This window comes from Pongo abelii, chromosome 9, assembly GCF_028885655.2.
Source record: "Pongo abelii isolate AG06213 chromosome 9, NHGRI_mPonAbe1-v2.0_pri, whole genome shotgun sequence".
Lineage (NCBI taxonomy): Eukaryota > Metazoa > Chordata > Mammalia > Primates > Hominidae > Pongo > Pongo abelii.
This window is the reverse complement of record NC_071994.2, coordinates 109,062,388-109,077,203: the sequence shown is the minus strand read 5'-3', so window position 1 is coordinate 109,077,203 and position 14,816 is coordinate 109,062,388. Positions and strand designations below refer to the sequence as shown.

Below are 14,816 nucleotides of genomic sequence, written 5' to 3'. Positions count from 1 at the left end.
ATCTTCCATAAAATGCCATTTCTATTCATCTTGATGTGAACCTTTTGAGGCTCCTCAAACTGGAAAACTTTCTAGTAATTTTACATATGGTCTGGGTTTTGTTGGATTGTTGTGGCTTATGTTCCCTTGAGGGATGATCACTTTTTACTAGACTCTACCATGGATTGAAGGTGTCAGTTTTGTTTTGGGATTCTGGGGCAATATTATTTTTGAATTACCCATCATTTCCATAATTATGGTCATAGAGTTTATGAAAGTTTTCCTTTAATTTGAGAGTACAATAAAAACTGCTTACTTATAAGTTTTGACAGGCACAGATTATTTCATTTATCCCGAATGCCACTGTCTTTTAAAATGTCCAATGAATGCTTCCTATTTATTTGAAATTTATTGCCTTAAACGTTCAAATCTACCTCTAAAGGAAATTCATGTGAGGAACTTCAATTTCAAGTTGTGACTCCAAATACAATGTTATATGTAAATTGTATGTATATGACGTAGGAATTTACATCTCCTTTTAATAACTTCCCTGAACTTTGAAATGAACTAGCATACACAGTATTTATTTCTAAAAATTTCTAATACTCTTTTTTTATTTGCTTTGCTTCCCCACCCTTGTACCTTGCTGATGATGGCTGGAGTGCCTTTGTTATGCCAAAGAAAAGTCAGTTTTAATGAACTGGTAACAAAATCTAGTAAGGACATCTTATAAAATTCATCTCAGAATTCAGTCCAAATAATTGGCTCTGAAAACTAATCAAGTATTGTTTTTCTCAATTTGAAAAAAGTCTCTCATCAACTCTGTAAACATTAAGATGAAAGCATTCCTCTAATGGCTAAGACACCTTCATATTATCCCACTTTGTAGTTTTGCTATTATAAGACATGCTAAAAATGTTTGGATCGAATGAATTGAGGATTTAGTTCTTAATTCTTTTTCACAAAATTAGGAAAGAATCATTTTGGAACTATCTATGTGCTATTGTACTCAGTCACTGATTTCTACATTATATTTATGGATGAAAGCAATTAGATCTTGATAAAAAGGGATGGCATTGGCTCTTTGCTTTAAGATACAAGTATTTCAAAAGCTTTCATATAAATAAATATAAAAATCAAGAGTGTTTAGCTGGTGTAAACTCAGATGTACATCTTACTGAAAGTATATCGGGTTTTTGACTCTAAGGTACATCAAGTACCAAATATCTCTTGGAAATTCAAAGACTCATTTATCATTGTAATGAAACTGAGCAGCCTATTCAGTTAGCTATTATAGATAATTTTAGAAAATGGGTTTTAGAGTCCTGACTTTAGGAAGAGCAATAACAAATCCTTTCAGATCTTATTTTAAAGCTACTTCCTATTACTAGAGGAAAGAAGTGGACATTTAGATTTAAAAAAAAAATCTCCATCTCCTATATTTTACTGAATGCTTACAATTTTTTATTGTGCCATTATGAGAGGATGTGAGTAAGTGGGGCTGACCTGGATTGCTTAAAAGCAATGGAAATGAAAAAAAAATAGTTTATAATGACTCACTGTAATTTTTATCTTTTTCTGAATCTTTCCTACAGGACACAAATATTGCTGACGTCTCTGATGGAAAAACTGCTCTATTGCCTAAAATGTCTGTTTACCTTAGTGATACTTTGAGCATAAAAGTTGAATTTCATCTAATAAATGTGAATTGTAGTCAATATTCTGATGATCACTCTTCCTTAAAGGTCTGGCTCAAGGACTACCATCAGATAAATAAAAAGTGGGATTTCATGTTTTAAAAATGTAGAATGATGGCTAATGTGAAACAGATTAGAAGAGAAGCCAAAATTCATTGAGCACATACTCTGTACCTTGGAGTTTGTACATGTATTGGTCCTCAGAAAACAATATGACCTTGTCAAAAATAGGCAACTGTCTGGGTTTTGATCACTTGGAACAGATTTTGTGCTTATTTTTTAGCACCTACCCTAAAATTGAACTGTTACAGAAAAGATTTGCCCAGTCTACGTGCAAGGAAGCCCAGATCTAATTTCCAATTTTCCCCAAATTTCAGGTAGAATATACTGTTTAAATCATTTCACAGAGCAATTCTGGTTTGTTTTTATCTTTCCGACCCTTGCAATGCAGATATCTATTGGCAACATAAAGTTTCAAACAGTACATCTGCAGCCAAAGAAAACCGAACCAATTTGCACTGAAGTTTTCAAAAATATAAAGCTCTAATTAGAAGCAAGCAATACCACCACTGGACAGACAGGTCACAACACTGCGTTCACAGGATGCATCCCCCACTCACTGTAGTCGGGCCTAAGTCCTACCCCTAAATTTTAATACTTTCGGTTCCATATACGTTGTAACCTTCTCTATAGGTTGCTAAATTCTGGGTATTCTGCGAGGAAGTTGGGTTAAAAGTCTGTGCACTCTTTGCCACCTTCATTCTCTTCGCTTCTGCCCTGGACTTGTAACAGAACTCTATCAAAGCCACCAGCATTGCCAAGCCCAAGCCGCCAACCAGAATGTAGAAGACGCCTGCTACATTGCTCAGGCTCAAGGCACTCGTCTTGTCCTAGGGGGGATAAAGACACTTCAGTTAACTGTGGAAATGTCACATCCAAAAGGTAAAAGAACACATGAAATCCAAAAAGCCAATGAAAGTAAATGCTTAATTTAACCTGAAATTATTTACAAGTATAAGTCACTGATGGAGGCTAATGGACTTAAACATAAAGCTTATAGCTCTTGGGAGAAGTAAAATTATAATAGTTATCAACAAATTGTATCTAATTACATTCAATGAAATCGGTAACATTTTATCATTATTAAATATGCAACGAAAACCATTATACTTAGCCATATATAAGCATTTATATATTTACATAGAGTGGCAGAAGTGGGCTTATTATTGTTAAGTTTGAAAATGACAGGTTTAAAATCCAATTATGGGAGAAAGGGGATGTCTTTTGGCTTTGCTTCTATTAGAATATACTTTTAATGTTTGAGATTTCTCTTGAATAAATCCAACTCCACATTTCCTAGTTGAGCAACTAAGGAGTTGTTGAGCTGATGGTTTCACATTTTGTTCATCATTAATTTACCAAATATATGCAAATAATGTGCCAAGGTACACATTATTTGTTCTTTCAGTTACATCTACAAGGGAAATCTCATGGAAAATGTTACTTTTGCATATTATACACTGTTTAGAAATAATTATCTGTGTGTAACTCAAGTAATTTTTTAAGATAACTTTAAAAAATATATAAATTATTATGGTCAATTGAGAAATAAGTTATTTATGTATAGATGAATTTATAATTATTTTTATTAATTAAAAATACAATATAATTCCCACTTAAAAATGCTTAGTCCATTCATATTTTAGAGATATTATTCTTCGGAGCTTCAGTATACATATAATCTCATAATAAATCCAGAATAATCTCTAAGTCCTACTCTCATGATTGGAAGATACTAAAATTGTAACAAGAATTCAAAATTGTTTAATAAATTATAAATATGCCTATTACATAATATTATTGCGAGAATTATTTTGGTAGACTACCTGAAGGATGCCCTGTAGTCATTATCTTCTCAGCAGTATGTTTTGTGCAAAATGTGATTCAGACCCTTAACGAGTTTTATAGGAGAGTATTTAACTCAAAAGACGCACTATATACACTGTCATCTTAGTCACAACATCAACTGACTGGACCAAACATTTTAGGGTAACTTCATTTTTAAAATAATTACTCTTTAAGTATTTGCGCTTGTCTGACTTTACATCAGGATTTCAGGTAATGGTTTAATTATCTGGCCAAGCTTGTCTCATTCCACTCTGGTTAAAGGGCAGACAGAAATGATTAAAATATAGGGATAAGGCCTGAAAGGGATTCATTAACATTAGTTTGTCTCCTTAAATTAATTGAGGCTCTCCTATTTAAAGCAGTCACATGTTTAATATCTTAGAATATCCAGTAATTTGTTTTCTTTCTTAAAGAAGATACAGAAAGAAATAAAAGGGGATTCCAAGAACCTTCAGCTCTGGCTTTCAGGTGCTGTTACTATAGTCTATCAACTTGTGTAGGTATTTAGATTCACTGATAAACTTGTAATTTTTTTAAAAAAATAAAAACATAACTATTTCCACTACTTTTATTTGTACTCAACAGAATTAGGCATATAGGTTCCTGCATTTTTAATTTTTTTCCTGCATTGTTTAAAAAAGAATTTATGATTAAGAGATCTTAGAACTTAAGAATATTATTCATAAACATTGATTAATTAAAACAATTTCAATTGGGCAAGTAGAATTGAAAGGTTCACTCTGTTTATCTATCAGCACAGAAATATAATGGAGGTTCTTCAAACTAAAGTGGAATGCTCGGCACTATGGTGACAAAAGACTGAACCTCTGAGTAAGCATTTATTTAATATTTAGAATCTCCTTTTTCTGGTTTACTACTGATTTCCTATTTTGAGAATACATCAGTTCTTGAAATAACATGATTTCATGAAGTCTTTGCCTCCAAAACAAACAAAAAAACTATCCCCCAAAACACTACTTTTATTAGTGGTACGTAAGTTTGAGAATAATGTAAAAGGAATTTTGTTATTTAAAAATTTTTGCAGTTTTAAGTTAATTTAAAAGTCTTAATATTGGGGAGCAGGTTGCAGTTTCCTGGAAAGACCATCCCTATGGTTGAAATTTATGACATTAGCTTTTAATTTAGGCAGTGGCTGAGTGTATAATGTTCAGTTTTTATGATTTCCACATACTTTTGACAATTGCTCCCGTTTACTGCTTTGTGAACACAAGAGGAGGCCCCGAACTGCAGCGACTGACCTTGCTTCCAGAGTCCTTGGGTCCACATTCACCTTTATCGTACCACCATTTGTTTTTCAGCTTGTCTAAGACGCCTGCCTCACTGAGTTTCAAAACGGCAAGGTTTACAGGAGTTCTTCACGTGGAAAATAACATAAATAACATTATATATGTTATTTTATGTTATTCAAGTAAAACTACATTAGAATCGCATGGCAAAGTGACAGAGCAGAGGCCACAGTAGGTGCTATGTCTTGTACTGTAGGCCCAGGTTTAGAATCAGACATAAAACTGGGGCCTGCTCCATCGCTTTAGGTAACAGGCACATACTGCTAGGGAGGATTTTTAAATAAAATGTATGCAATTACTGTGAATCCAAAACTATTGGCCTTGGTTGGGTTTCTGAAACATTTACCATTTTCCCCACATAAATGTGGCAGTCATTCAAAATCCAGAAGCTTCTTTTTGTTCTCTTTCAAAATTAAGGAAGTGGCTGCAGGTTGACAGACTGAAATAGAAGCTAGGTAGGACTGATTTCATTCCTTGCATGCATTATGATTCAGCTCATGGTATTTGACTTTATGCTATAAAAGTATGTCTACAGTATCCATCATTAAATTGACTTCTTGACCGCTTTCATCCAAAACCTAATTGAAAAAGGTGGGTGATTTCAGTGTTACAAAAGATCATCTTATGCAGAGGAAGGTCACCAGGAGACAAATATGTAAATAATTATTTTAAAATATAAGCCCATGATGATACTTTCCTTCTAAATTGCAGTCTTTAACATAAATAATATCACCAGAAGCAATTTTCATCTATCTTGTCTATCTTGAATCTATCATCTATTTATCTTTTCATCTATCTTGAATCTTAAAGCATATTAATGTACTTTAAGTACAAGGTGAAGTGACTGTAATATATTCCACAAATTCTTAGCAACAAAAAAAGACAGGTTAGAGGTAATCAAGATTTTTCTGAATAGACAAACTCCTCTTAAAAGAAGACTCTATTTATATTTATTAGAGACTCTATTTGTCTCCTCTACCATCTTTGATTCCTTCAACACTAAATATTGTATTAGGAGTTTCAGGGAGGAGGACATCAGTCATTACCTGGCATCAATATTCCAAGGAATTTAATAATTCTTTCAGTTTTCACTCCCATATTACAATATGAAGGCTAAGATGATGAATGGAAAGCAGAAAGTTTCAGGATCTTTTGTTGTTACCATTTTGTTGGCTTATTGGTTTTTCATTTTGTCCCAAGACAGACTTTTCATATTCTTCTGGACATTTTGCCTGGTTGTATCCCCTAATGCGCCTCAGTTCTTCTAGGAAATGCTGAGTGCATCTGGAGTTACAAGACATGCGTTTATTGGGGATTCATTCCAAAAACCTATCTACACAACTAGGAAATGCATTAAGAATGATGGTGATCGTGACAGCTAACATTTACTGAGCATTTACTATGTACCAGGCACGGTTAAAAGCATTTTTCATGTACACTAACATCATTCACATTTTACAAATGAGGAAACCAAAGCACAGGCAGCTTAATTCAGCAAGTTATACAGCGAGGCAGTAGCCTAATCAGGATTCCTGATAGTATGACTTCATAGCTTTTGCAATTAAAAATATTAATAGCAGAAGACTCACAAAATGATGTTTCTAGTTAATTGGGCCTTCTGGTTAAACTAAAACCCATTTTTTTGTATGGTTAGTTTTGAAAAAAATTCTAAAATACAAATTTTTATTTTTGTTTATATGGTTTCTGGATATAATTTAAATTTTGTTTCAATGTTATATTACTATGGCTTAGGTTCATTGTTCCACTGAAGAAGTAATATACATTTGCCATGATCCTAGAATATTATGTTGTTTTTTGGATTAAAATCTGACATGAGCATGATTTAATACTTTCTACTAAAAGCTGAATTTGAGGGTGGGGTGAGTTGAGGATTATGGTTAATTGGGGTGCCTGGTTATTTTAAACCCAGTTAATCTGGGTTTTCCTATCCATACCAACCACTACTCTCTGCACCTGACCCCCAACCCCCATTTGTGACGTGATTGTTACAATAACCACAACTGTGGGTTTACCAGTGACCTGCAAATCCTTTGGGAGCAGAAGTCACCTGTCATTTATCTCTGTAAAACGGTATTTTCCAGAGTAGCTGACTCAGAGTAGGTGCCCTATAAAGTAGCTCAATTTAAAAAATGACAGAGCAAGATTTTTGAATCCAGAGCAAGCTTTTTTCTTGAACTGATACTCTAAGGGTTTTTAGGTCCCCAGGCAAGCTCCCCAAAGCCTTTGTAACACATGGGTGCTAAACTATATTATCCTATATTTCAGTTCTTGAATGGGGTGGGCTGGGAGGAGGAGGACTCAGTGCTGAAAACGGGAGGAAAGTTCGAGAGTTTCCTTTAAGTTTCTTCAAGAAGGGACAACTGAAGGCAAAATTGTGAATAAGATGAAGACTGCATTAGGCTTCTCTCTCCCCTCTTGAAGTAGTATTTTCTCTTATGCCCTTCTTTTTCCCTCTGGCCTCTTTATCCTTTCTGCTATTTCACACCTGTAACCCGGTTTTAGAGGATTAGATTAACACTTTGAATATAAGATATTTAGTATTAACCATAATTAATGTTCAACTGGTGGACTATCAGAACAAGGAATTCATTACTGGGAGAGTCATTCTCCAAGGGCTAGATTCCTTTAGTGTTTTTTGTTTACTACAACTTTTTTTCCTTTCCATTTTTTCCTGCTGATGAATGCGTATTTTCTGTACTAATTCCATTATTATTGCATTGGTTGTCATGGCTGTGATAGAGGAAAGCAGCTTATTTGTAAGTATAGCATCTATCAAAGTCAGAAATGGGCTGTATTCTTCAAAGTGCCAAATTATCAGGAAGTGCACCACCAAATATAATACCTAGAGAAAGCATTATTTGATACAATCACACTTACAAAATAATTTTTATATGAATATCCACATTTATAAGTGTGCATATTTTACACATGTAGAAACAGAATAAAGTATAAAATTAACAGAAAAAATAATTTTGTAACTGTAATAATTGGTGATTGATGGTTGCAGCTGTTGCCAAAATTTCTAACTAGAACCAGGATTGAATAACTGGCATAAAAGTTGGCCTAAAATTTTTTGTATGGTTTGTGCTTTGACTAAACCATACTAGGTTAACCAAAGTGGAGAATACATTTTAGACATTGCAATCAATATTTTCAAATTGGCTCATTCATTGTCAAGTAGTAAATTTTTGCTATTTTATTCCCAAGAGTGAGTATGAATTTCTTATGACCATAAAAGAGGACCATATCTCAATAATATTAACTCATATGAACACTACCAAAGGATCAAGTTTTCAAATGAAGGAATTTGTACCCCACAAATCATGCATTTCTGCTTTAATTTATTTCATGTAAGATGCAGGACCCTGTTCTTCATATCTGTTGTTAATTTTTTACCTTTCAATGTGAAGCCTCTTGGCTGAGGACTGCTATGGTCAGAACTTCATAGCACTGAGAGTGGCTGTCAGGTGAGTGGGGATGCTAATTACTGCACGGCCTGGAGTGTGATAGGGAAGCTGCTGCAGTGACCCCAAATAGTCTAATTGTTCCTTATATTAAATCATGAGCTCCTTGAGGGAAAGAACAGTGGTAATTCTCTGTTTCTACACAGGTACTGGCACCTGGCCCCATTCAAACACAAGTTTAATAATTTGCTGCTGAATGGAAGGCTGGAGAGGTTACAGTCCTGTGAATGACAACTGAGTCAGCTCTCTCACAGAAACCTTTCCATGTGTGGTACAGGTTTCCATATTTCCCTTCTTCATTAGATGAGTCACTGTTGGGATAGTTAGTTTTCTCCTACCAAGATTCTGTATTTGACGGTCAGCTAAGCCAGGATTTCAGCATGTGTGTGCTGAGTTCTCTGTGTATTTTCCCTTCTGCACTGAATTGGCAGCATTGGTCTTTTCTGCTTTAGTTTTACACACAAAGGCTTTAGAGTCAGCTGCATTTCTCACTTCAGGACTTTTTCTCCTTATTTTACCTCTTGTGGTGAAGATCAGGCCAAATGGGAGGGGTAAGGTAAGTTTACAAAGAAAATCAGTCACCTGAAGATGGTACAAAATGAAAACGAAAAAGCAACAACTGTCTCCTAGTAATTTATTTTGATTTAAGTTAGGTCAGGCCATTTAAAATATCATCTTTTATGGCAAATTCAGAGTAGGGTATTATTAACATTTAGAGTGCAACAATCTATTCTCTTGATAAACCTTAGACCAATATACAACCTATGTGGATTTTTTTTTGTATGCAAACACATTCCTGGAGGAAAAAATAAAACATAATATATTTCATTTTGGGAGAACATTTTATGTTAATTTTTTATAACATGTTGGAAAACTACTTGTTAAAATTTGAAATAGCACATGTACCATAAAACCTAAAGTATAATAAAAAAAAAATTTGAAATAGCATTCATTCTAAAACATTGTGTAGTTCATGTTTGGTGAAAGTAATGTCACTGCATAACCATAAGAAAAAGCAATTGGATTTTGGAAACTACAGGGTTAGAGAGAAATTTATTCTTTTGGACAACGAATATTTACTAAATGTCCATTATGTACCAAACAATGAGTTGGATACAAGCTAATTAAATCTGACTGAGTTGTCCAGTTCATTTCAATAAATTAAAACGACTTTTGTTACATAGATTTTTCTAACATATATGTTTCTGTTATGCTTGCTTATTTTTCTCCAGAAAACATCTTTAATGCACACTAAAATGGGACTTCATTATTTATATTTGTGGAAAATTTTATCTGTAAAGCAGTGTTTTACTTCTCTTGTATTTGTGATAACAATAAAAATTTGAAAACTAAGTTTTTTCTAATGGAATAGAATATCTTTGTTTTTATTTTCTCTGGTGTTATTCTATGATATTTTCTGGTATTTCTAATTTGCATGAAAGAATGCTAGGTTATTAGTATAAAATTTAATAATTTTCTCTATGTATATATTTATATGTTTATGAAAACTATCAGAACATTTCAGACAGTTGGAGCTCCAAAATATAAAATAAGTTATTACTCCTTAAGACGGAGCCTAGAATGCAGACAAAAGTTTGTCCTCCTCCTGCTGCAATAGAACTAGTTATTAGATGGGAAGATGTAGGTGAGCTTAATTTGAAAGGCTTTTTAGATCGGGTGAGAAATTTCCCATCCATGAACCGTTTTCTTTAAGTCTAAAAATACTGATACATAGTGAAGAAGGGCTCTGGGACCCTAGTATATTCTGTTAATTTCCTACTTTTTTGTTCTTTAGATATTGCTTAGAAATAAAAAAAACTATTATTTTAGGAAGCTGGAGTTAAGATATGAAGTGAAGAAGACAAAGCTGAGTTGATTTTGTTTTTGTTTCCTGATCATTTTGCAATTTGATCCATTTATGGAAGGCAAAAAATGTGTAGTTCATATGACAGTCTTTGATTTGTAGTTTAACTTGAACAGAACCTGAGAGTTTTAGATGGAGAAAACTTTTTAGTAGGCACCCTAGACAGGTCTATGTGGAGTCAGGTTATTGCTGATACTAAACAATATTTGGTAGAAGTTCTGGTAAAATAATGGTGAAAAAAACAAGACAGGTTTACCACCCTGCTCTCTCCCCTCTCTTCTCTAAATTGCTTTTTCAGAAACTTACATCCCTTCCTACTTTCCAAAACTGAGATTCATAGGCTTATAACATCTGATCCACAACCTCTTCAAAGGCAGTGATTGTCAGTGACTATTTTCATTAGGTTTGTTAGTGTGTCACTAAATTGATAATGGTTGCAAATATTTTTGCATTGACAGTAATTGCATACGTAAGTTTGTGAAGGGACTGGACTAGCAATTCGACTGGTATTAGGAGGTCCAAACCATAAGTCTCCCAGCAGATGCACCTATTACTTTACATACTGTTTACCCGCTTTTGGTGACATTGAGGCTAACCTTGGAGTCACCTCCCCCGCTGCCACATTCTCCTTTGTCGTACCACCATTTGTTTTTCAATTTGTCCAAGAGGCCTTGTTCATTCAGTTTTAAAACTGCGAGGTTAACAGCATTTCTTGAAACGATAAAACATATTTTGTAAGAAACTGCACAGCTGTTAAGATGTTAGAAGGAATGAGGACTTAAGCTCTTTATAAGCTTCTCCCAGACGCTAAATAAACCTCTCATTTTACCATCCTGCAGCCCCTTCCTCTGGACTCCAAACCAAAGGCAATTGTAACTAATTTCAAATGTATTAAACATGCAGTATTTGGTGCTGTTCACTTTCACAGTTCGTTTATTGTCAAATAACTGATCTCATTATCAATCAACTACATGGATTTTTTTTGGCAAAACAGTAATAAACTGGAATTTACTAGTAATTGAGAAAGAATTGTGTCTTGAATTCCTTTGCCTCTAAGAATGCCAATGATCCAAAAGAGAATGAAATTAAAATTCATTCCCACAAGGAAAAACAAAATGGCATATACAAACCATCAAACAAGCCACTAATTTTTCTTTACTGATTCCCTGAAAACAAAGAGTAATTATTACTCCCTTTATTTTTTATGTGGGTTTAGTGTGCTCAATTTAGTTGTTCGCAGAATCTAGGATTTCCCGATCATTTGCTTCATGGACTAGAAGCTACATGGTAGTCAAGAGACAGCAGCAGCTCTAGGGAAAAATTCTTACATCTAAATTTTGTGTTAATTCTTAAAGGCATTGAATGCTATTTGGAAATTAGGATTACATATCCAATTTGACGGTTTAAGTAATTAAACCCCAGGATGTCATGCTGCATGTGATACTGACTTTGCAAACAAACCCACTAGATTAGATTTCCTCCATGTTTTTCTCTAAAGGGAAATAGGGGAGCTTATTTTGGCTATTCTTTAAGAGGAATAAAAAATAGTGTCATGGGCCAGGTGCAGTGGCTCACGCCTGTAATCCCAGCACTTTGGGAGGCCGAGGTCGGTCCATCACCTGAGGTCAGGAGTCGAAGATCAGCCTGGCCAACATGGCGAAACCCTGTCTCTACAAAAAATACAAAAATTAGCTCGGCGTGGTTGTGGGCACCTGTAATCCCAGCTACTCAGGAGGCTGAGGCAGGAGAATTGCTTGAACCTGGGAGGCAAAGGTTGCACTGAGCTGAGATTGCGCCATTGCACTCCAGCCTGGGCGACAAGAGCGAAACTTCGTCCCAAAACAAAAACAAACAAACAAAAAAATATGTCATGGGCTTTTGCCTCCCATACATTTGGTTTCTTTCCTGCTTTCAAGTTACAGTTTTTAAATGGCCCAATAGGTATTTCAAGAGATTTTTCCATCATTTAATAAAATTTCTGTTAAATTTAAGGAGTGGCTTATATGCTGAGGGAATTTGGGTAACGTTTGTGATATGCTATTTTATAAACACTGAGTTTGGTGATTACTTAATGGCAAATGAATTATAGGTAAAATAAAGCAACCATATTATCAAATAGCAGTTGAATAATTGATTTGCAAGCAAAATGACATTTAGCCAACTAATAAAAAGTGTTGCATATTTTACCACCAATTAGCCTACTAAAGTGTTTATTGTCCTAAAATTTGTTCATATTATTTCAGGTCAACAACGTGCTTTTCCATTTTGTGATGATCTGATCCACTTGGAGAGTAAACAGTTCTCATAAGTAAACCACACATTTAAGAGTTTTTAGTTTTAACTCTTCTTAAGAATTAGACTGCCCATTTACTGAATGCTAATTAAATAATTAGCTATTCCTACATTTCCAAGTAAGTGCCACATTAGTGGTGTAAAATAATGCATGTAATTCCTAATGTGACAATATCAAGTTGTTAGTTTAATAACCAAAGGACCAGACTGAAATGTAGGAATGAAGATAGAGACATCTATTTTTTTAAAAATTCTGCTGAGAAAAAAGGAATTGTTCTAATTTATTTTGTGTCTACGAGGAACTAAATTTGTCTTTCAATAAATTAAGGATAACTACTAAAATTCTCTATTTTGGAGAAAATTATTTTTATAATCCATTTTATTTTAGCCTTAAACATTCATGTTAAGATTTTTAAAAATGAAGTAATATTCCAATTATTTTCTGTGTTGGTTTAGACCATTCCTCTGATAAAACTAAAATTATTTCATGAGAGGGTTATTTAACAGGGTTATTAGCCATATCCAAAGACAGTTTCACAGCACGATAGAAAACTAAAAAGCAAAATAAAGGAATGGATAAGGAAGAAAAGCTTTACATTGAGAAAATTGTTTGGAATCAAGCTTTCTACAAAATTATTCTAAAACATTGTCTTTCTAATACCATCTAATAGGCCATGTAAAAACAGTTTAGTTTCACACTGCTATCCATATATGTGTGTAATTTTATACACTAGACCAATAGATAAGTTACTACCCAGTTCACAATTAATCTACATGTTTTCCTTCCAGAAACATGTGGTCCCTCAATAGAGTCCACTTAATACCATCATATATGAAATTTACCTTTCTTTAATGATGCATAGTGGAAGACATTTTGTAATCCATATCTGGAGATAGTATTTCAAGATTTCTGTGCATGTTAAAAGTGTCTGTGGTTTTCTACAATTGTCTAACTAAAGATGTAATTCCCTCATATAATAAGTTTAGGTCTAAAGGCCTCCTTAGAATGCTATTTAAGCTTTAACATAAACCACATATATAATGACCATTTGGACATCTGTTCTATTTTATAGAATGAATCACTTCTACATGTTATTAATAATAAAAATCATCAATGACATGTATATGTATATAATTACTTCACTCATTTTACTGGACTAGGTTGAAAAGTACTTTTTGTCAAGTTAAGAAGAAAGTGAAATCCTGAAGAAGTAATGATAAACAAGGCTAAGGAAGCCATAAAAAGTTAGATAAATGAGGGATGTAGAAAGCAGATACTCGCTGCAGCACATTTTATTATTGTTTTGAAATCCCCTTCAAATATTTCAGACATAGACTTCAAAATTGATGTCAGAAACTCATATTGATTCTAAGGGGTATTCTTGCCCTGATTAAATATATCAGTGTCATTGTAATAGTGACCTGCCAAGTAGATAAGTGTAGAAGAAAAATATTTTCAGCTATTTCTTACATTAATTATTCCCTTTATTGCGGAAATGTAGCTTTTGCAAAGTCAGTTGAAATGAATTGCTTTCCATTTAAAAATAGAAGAGGAGGAAAAAGCAACAAGGGACCACATTTTTTCTAGATGTTTAAACCATATTGGAGAACCAGATGTGTTGACAATGATGTTGCATAGACTGAAATAGGTTCAAGGTAATGTGTTTGCCTTTGCCTTGTATGCCTTAGCAAAAATCTAGGTGAGAAAATCCCTTTCCCAAATAGCTTTTCTCATAGTAATGAGATGACAGGGAATTTGATTCGGGCCTGGAATGAAAATGCTCACTTGATCAACTTCCAGGACCTCTGAAAAACTTCCAAAAGTTTTTATTCCTGGAATTTCCCTCAAATGAGTTAGATTATGAAAATCCATACTTTACTGACCTAGCACTTAAGACTTACTTTTGTTAATGGGAATTTTGTTGAAATGTCACATAAAACCAAAGCTTTAGTATGGGAACTAACATATGTAAATTTTTTCCATTTATTATTAATAATTTTGGGCACATTAATCTAGTGCAAAGTAAGATTTCCTTGTGAAAAGCATGCTTAATCCAGGCTAAGACATTTATTGCTTATTCTTTACCCCTCCACAAATAACTTATCATTAAATTATATAGATCTGGATATGCTTTTATGCTTACTTTTATGCCTTACTCATATTTACTTCTAGATCCTATTTCTTATAGTATGATTTCTCTGTTGGTGAGGTATTAAAGTGTATATCTGATAAAGTGTCAACCTAAGTAAACAGGGCAAATTTTAAAAGTTTTAGTAAAGTTTA

At 33.7% G+C, this 14,816-nt stretch overlaps 1 protein-coding gene across 5 annotated transcripts in view; it reads right to left on the bottom strand.

Moving 5' to 3' along the window:
• GRIA4 (glutamate ionotropic receptor AMPA type subunit 4) overlaps positions 1–14,816 on the bottom strand; it is a 382,353-nt gene that overhangs the window by 5,218 nt on the left and 362,319 nt on the right. For 2 of the 5 annotated variants that reach the window (NM_001373892.1, XM_054523828.1), the window contains 2 exon segments: positions 2,432–2,566; positions 4,844–4,958. In NM_001373892.1, the coding sequence (NP_001360821.1) occupies positions 2,432–2,566; positions 4,844–4,958 (250 nt within the window). 5 annotated transcript variants of the gene reach the window in all.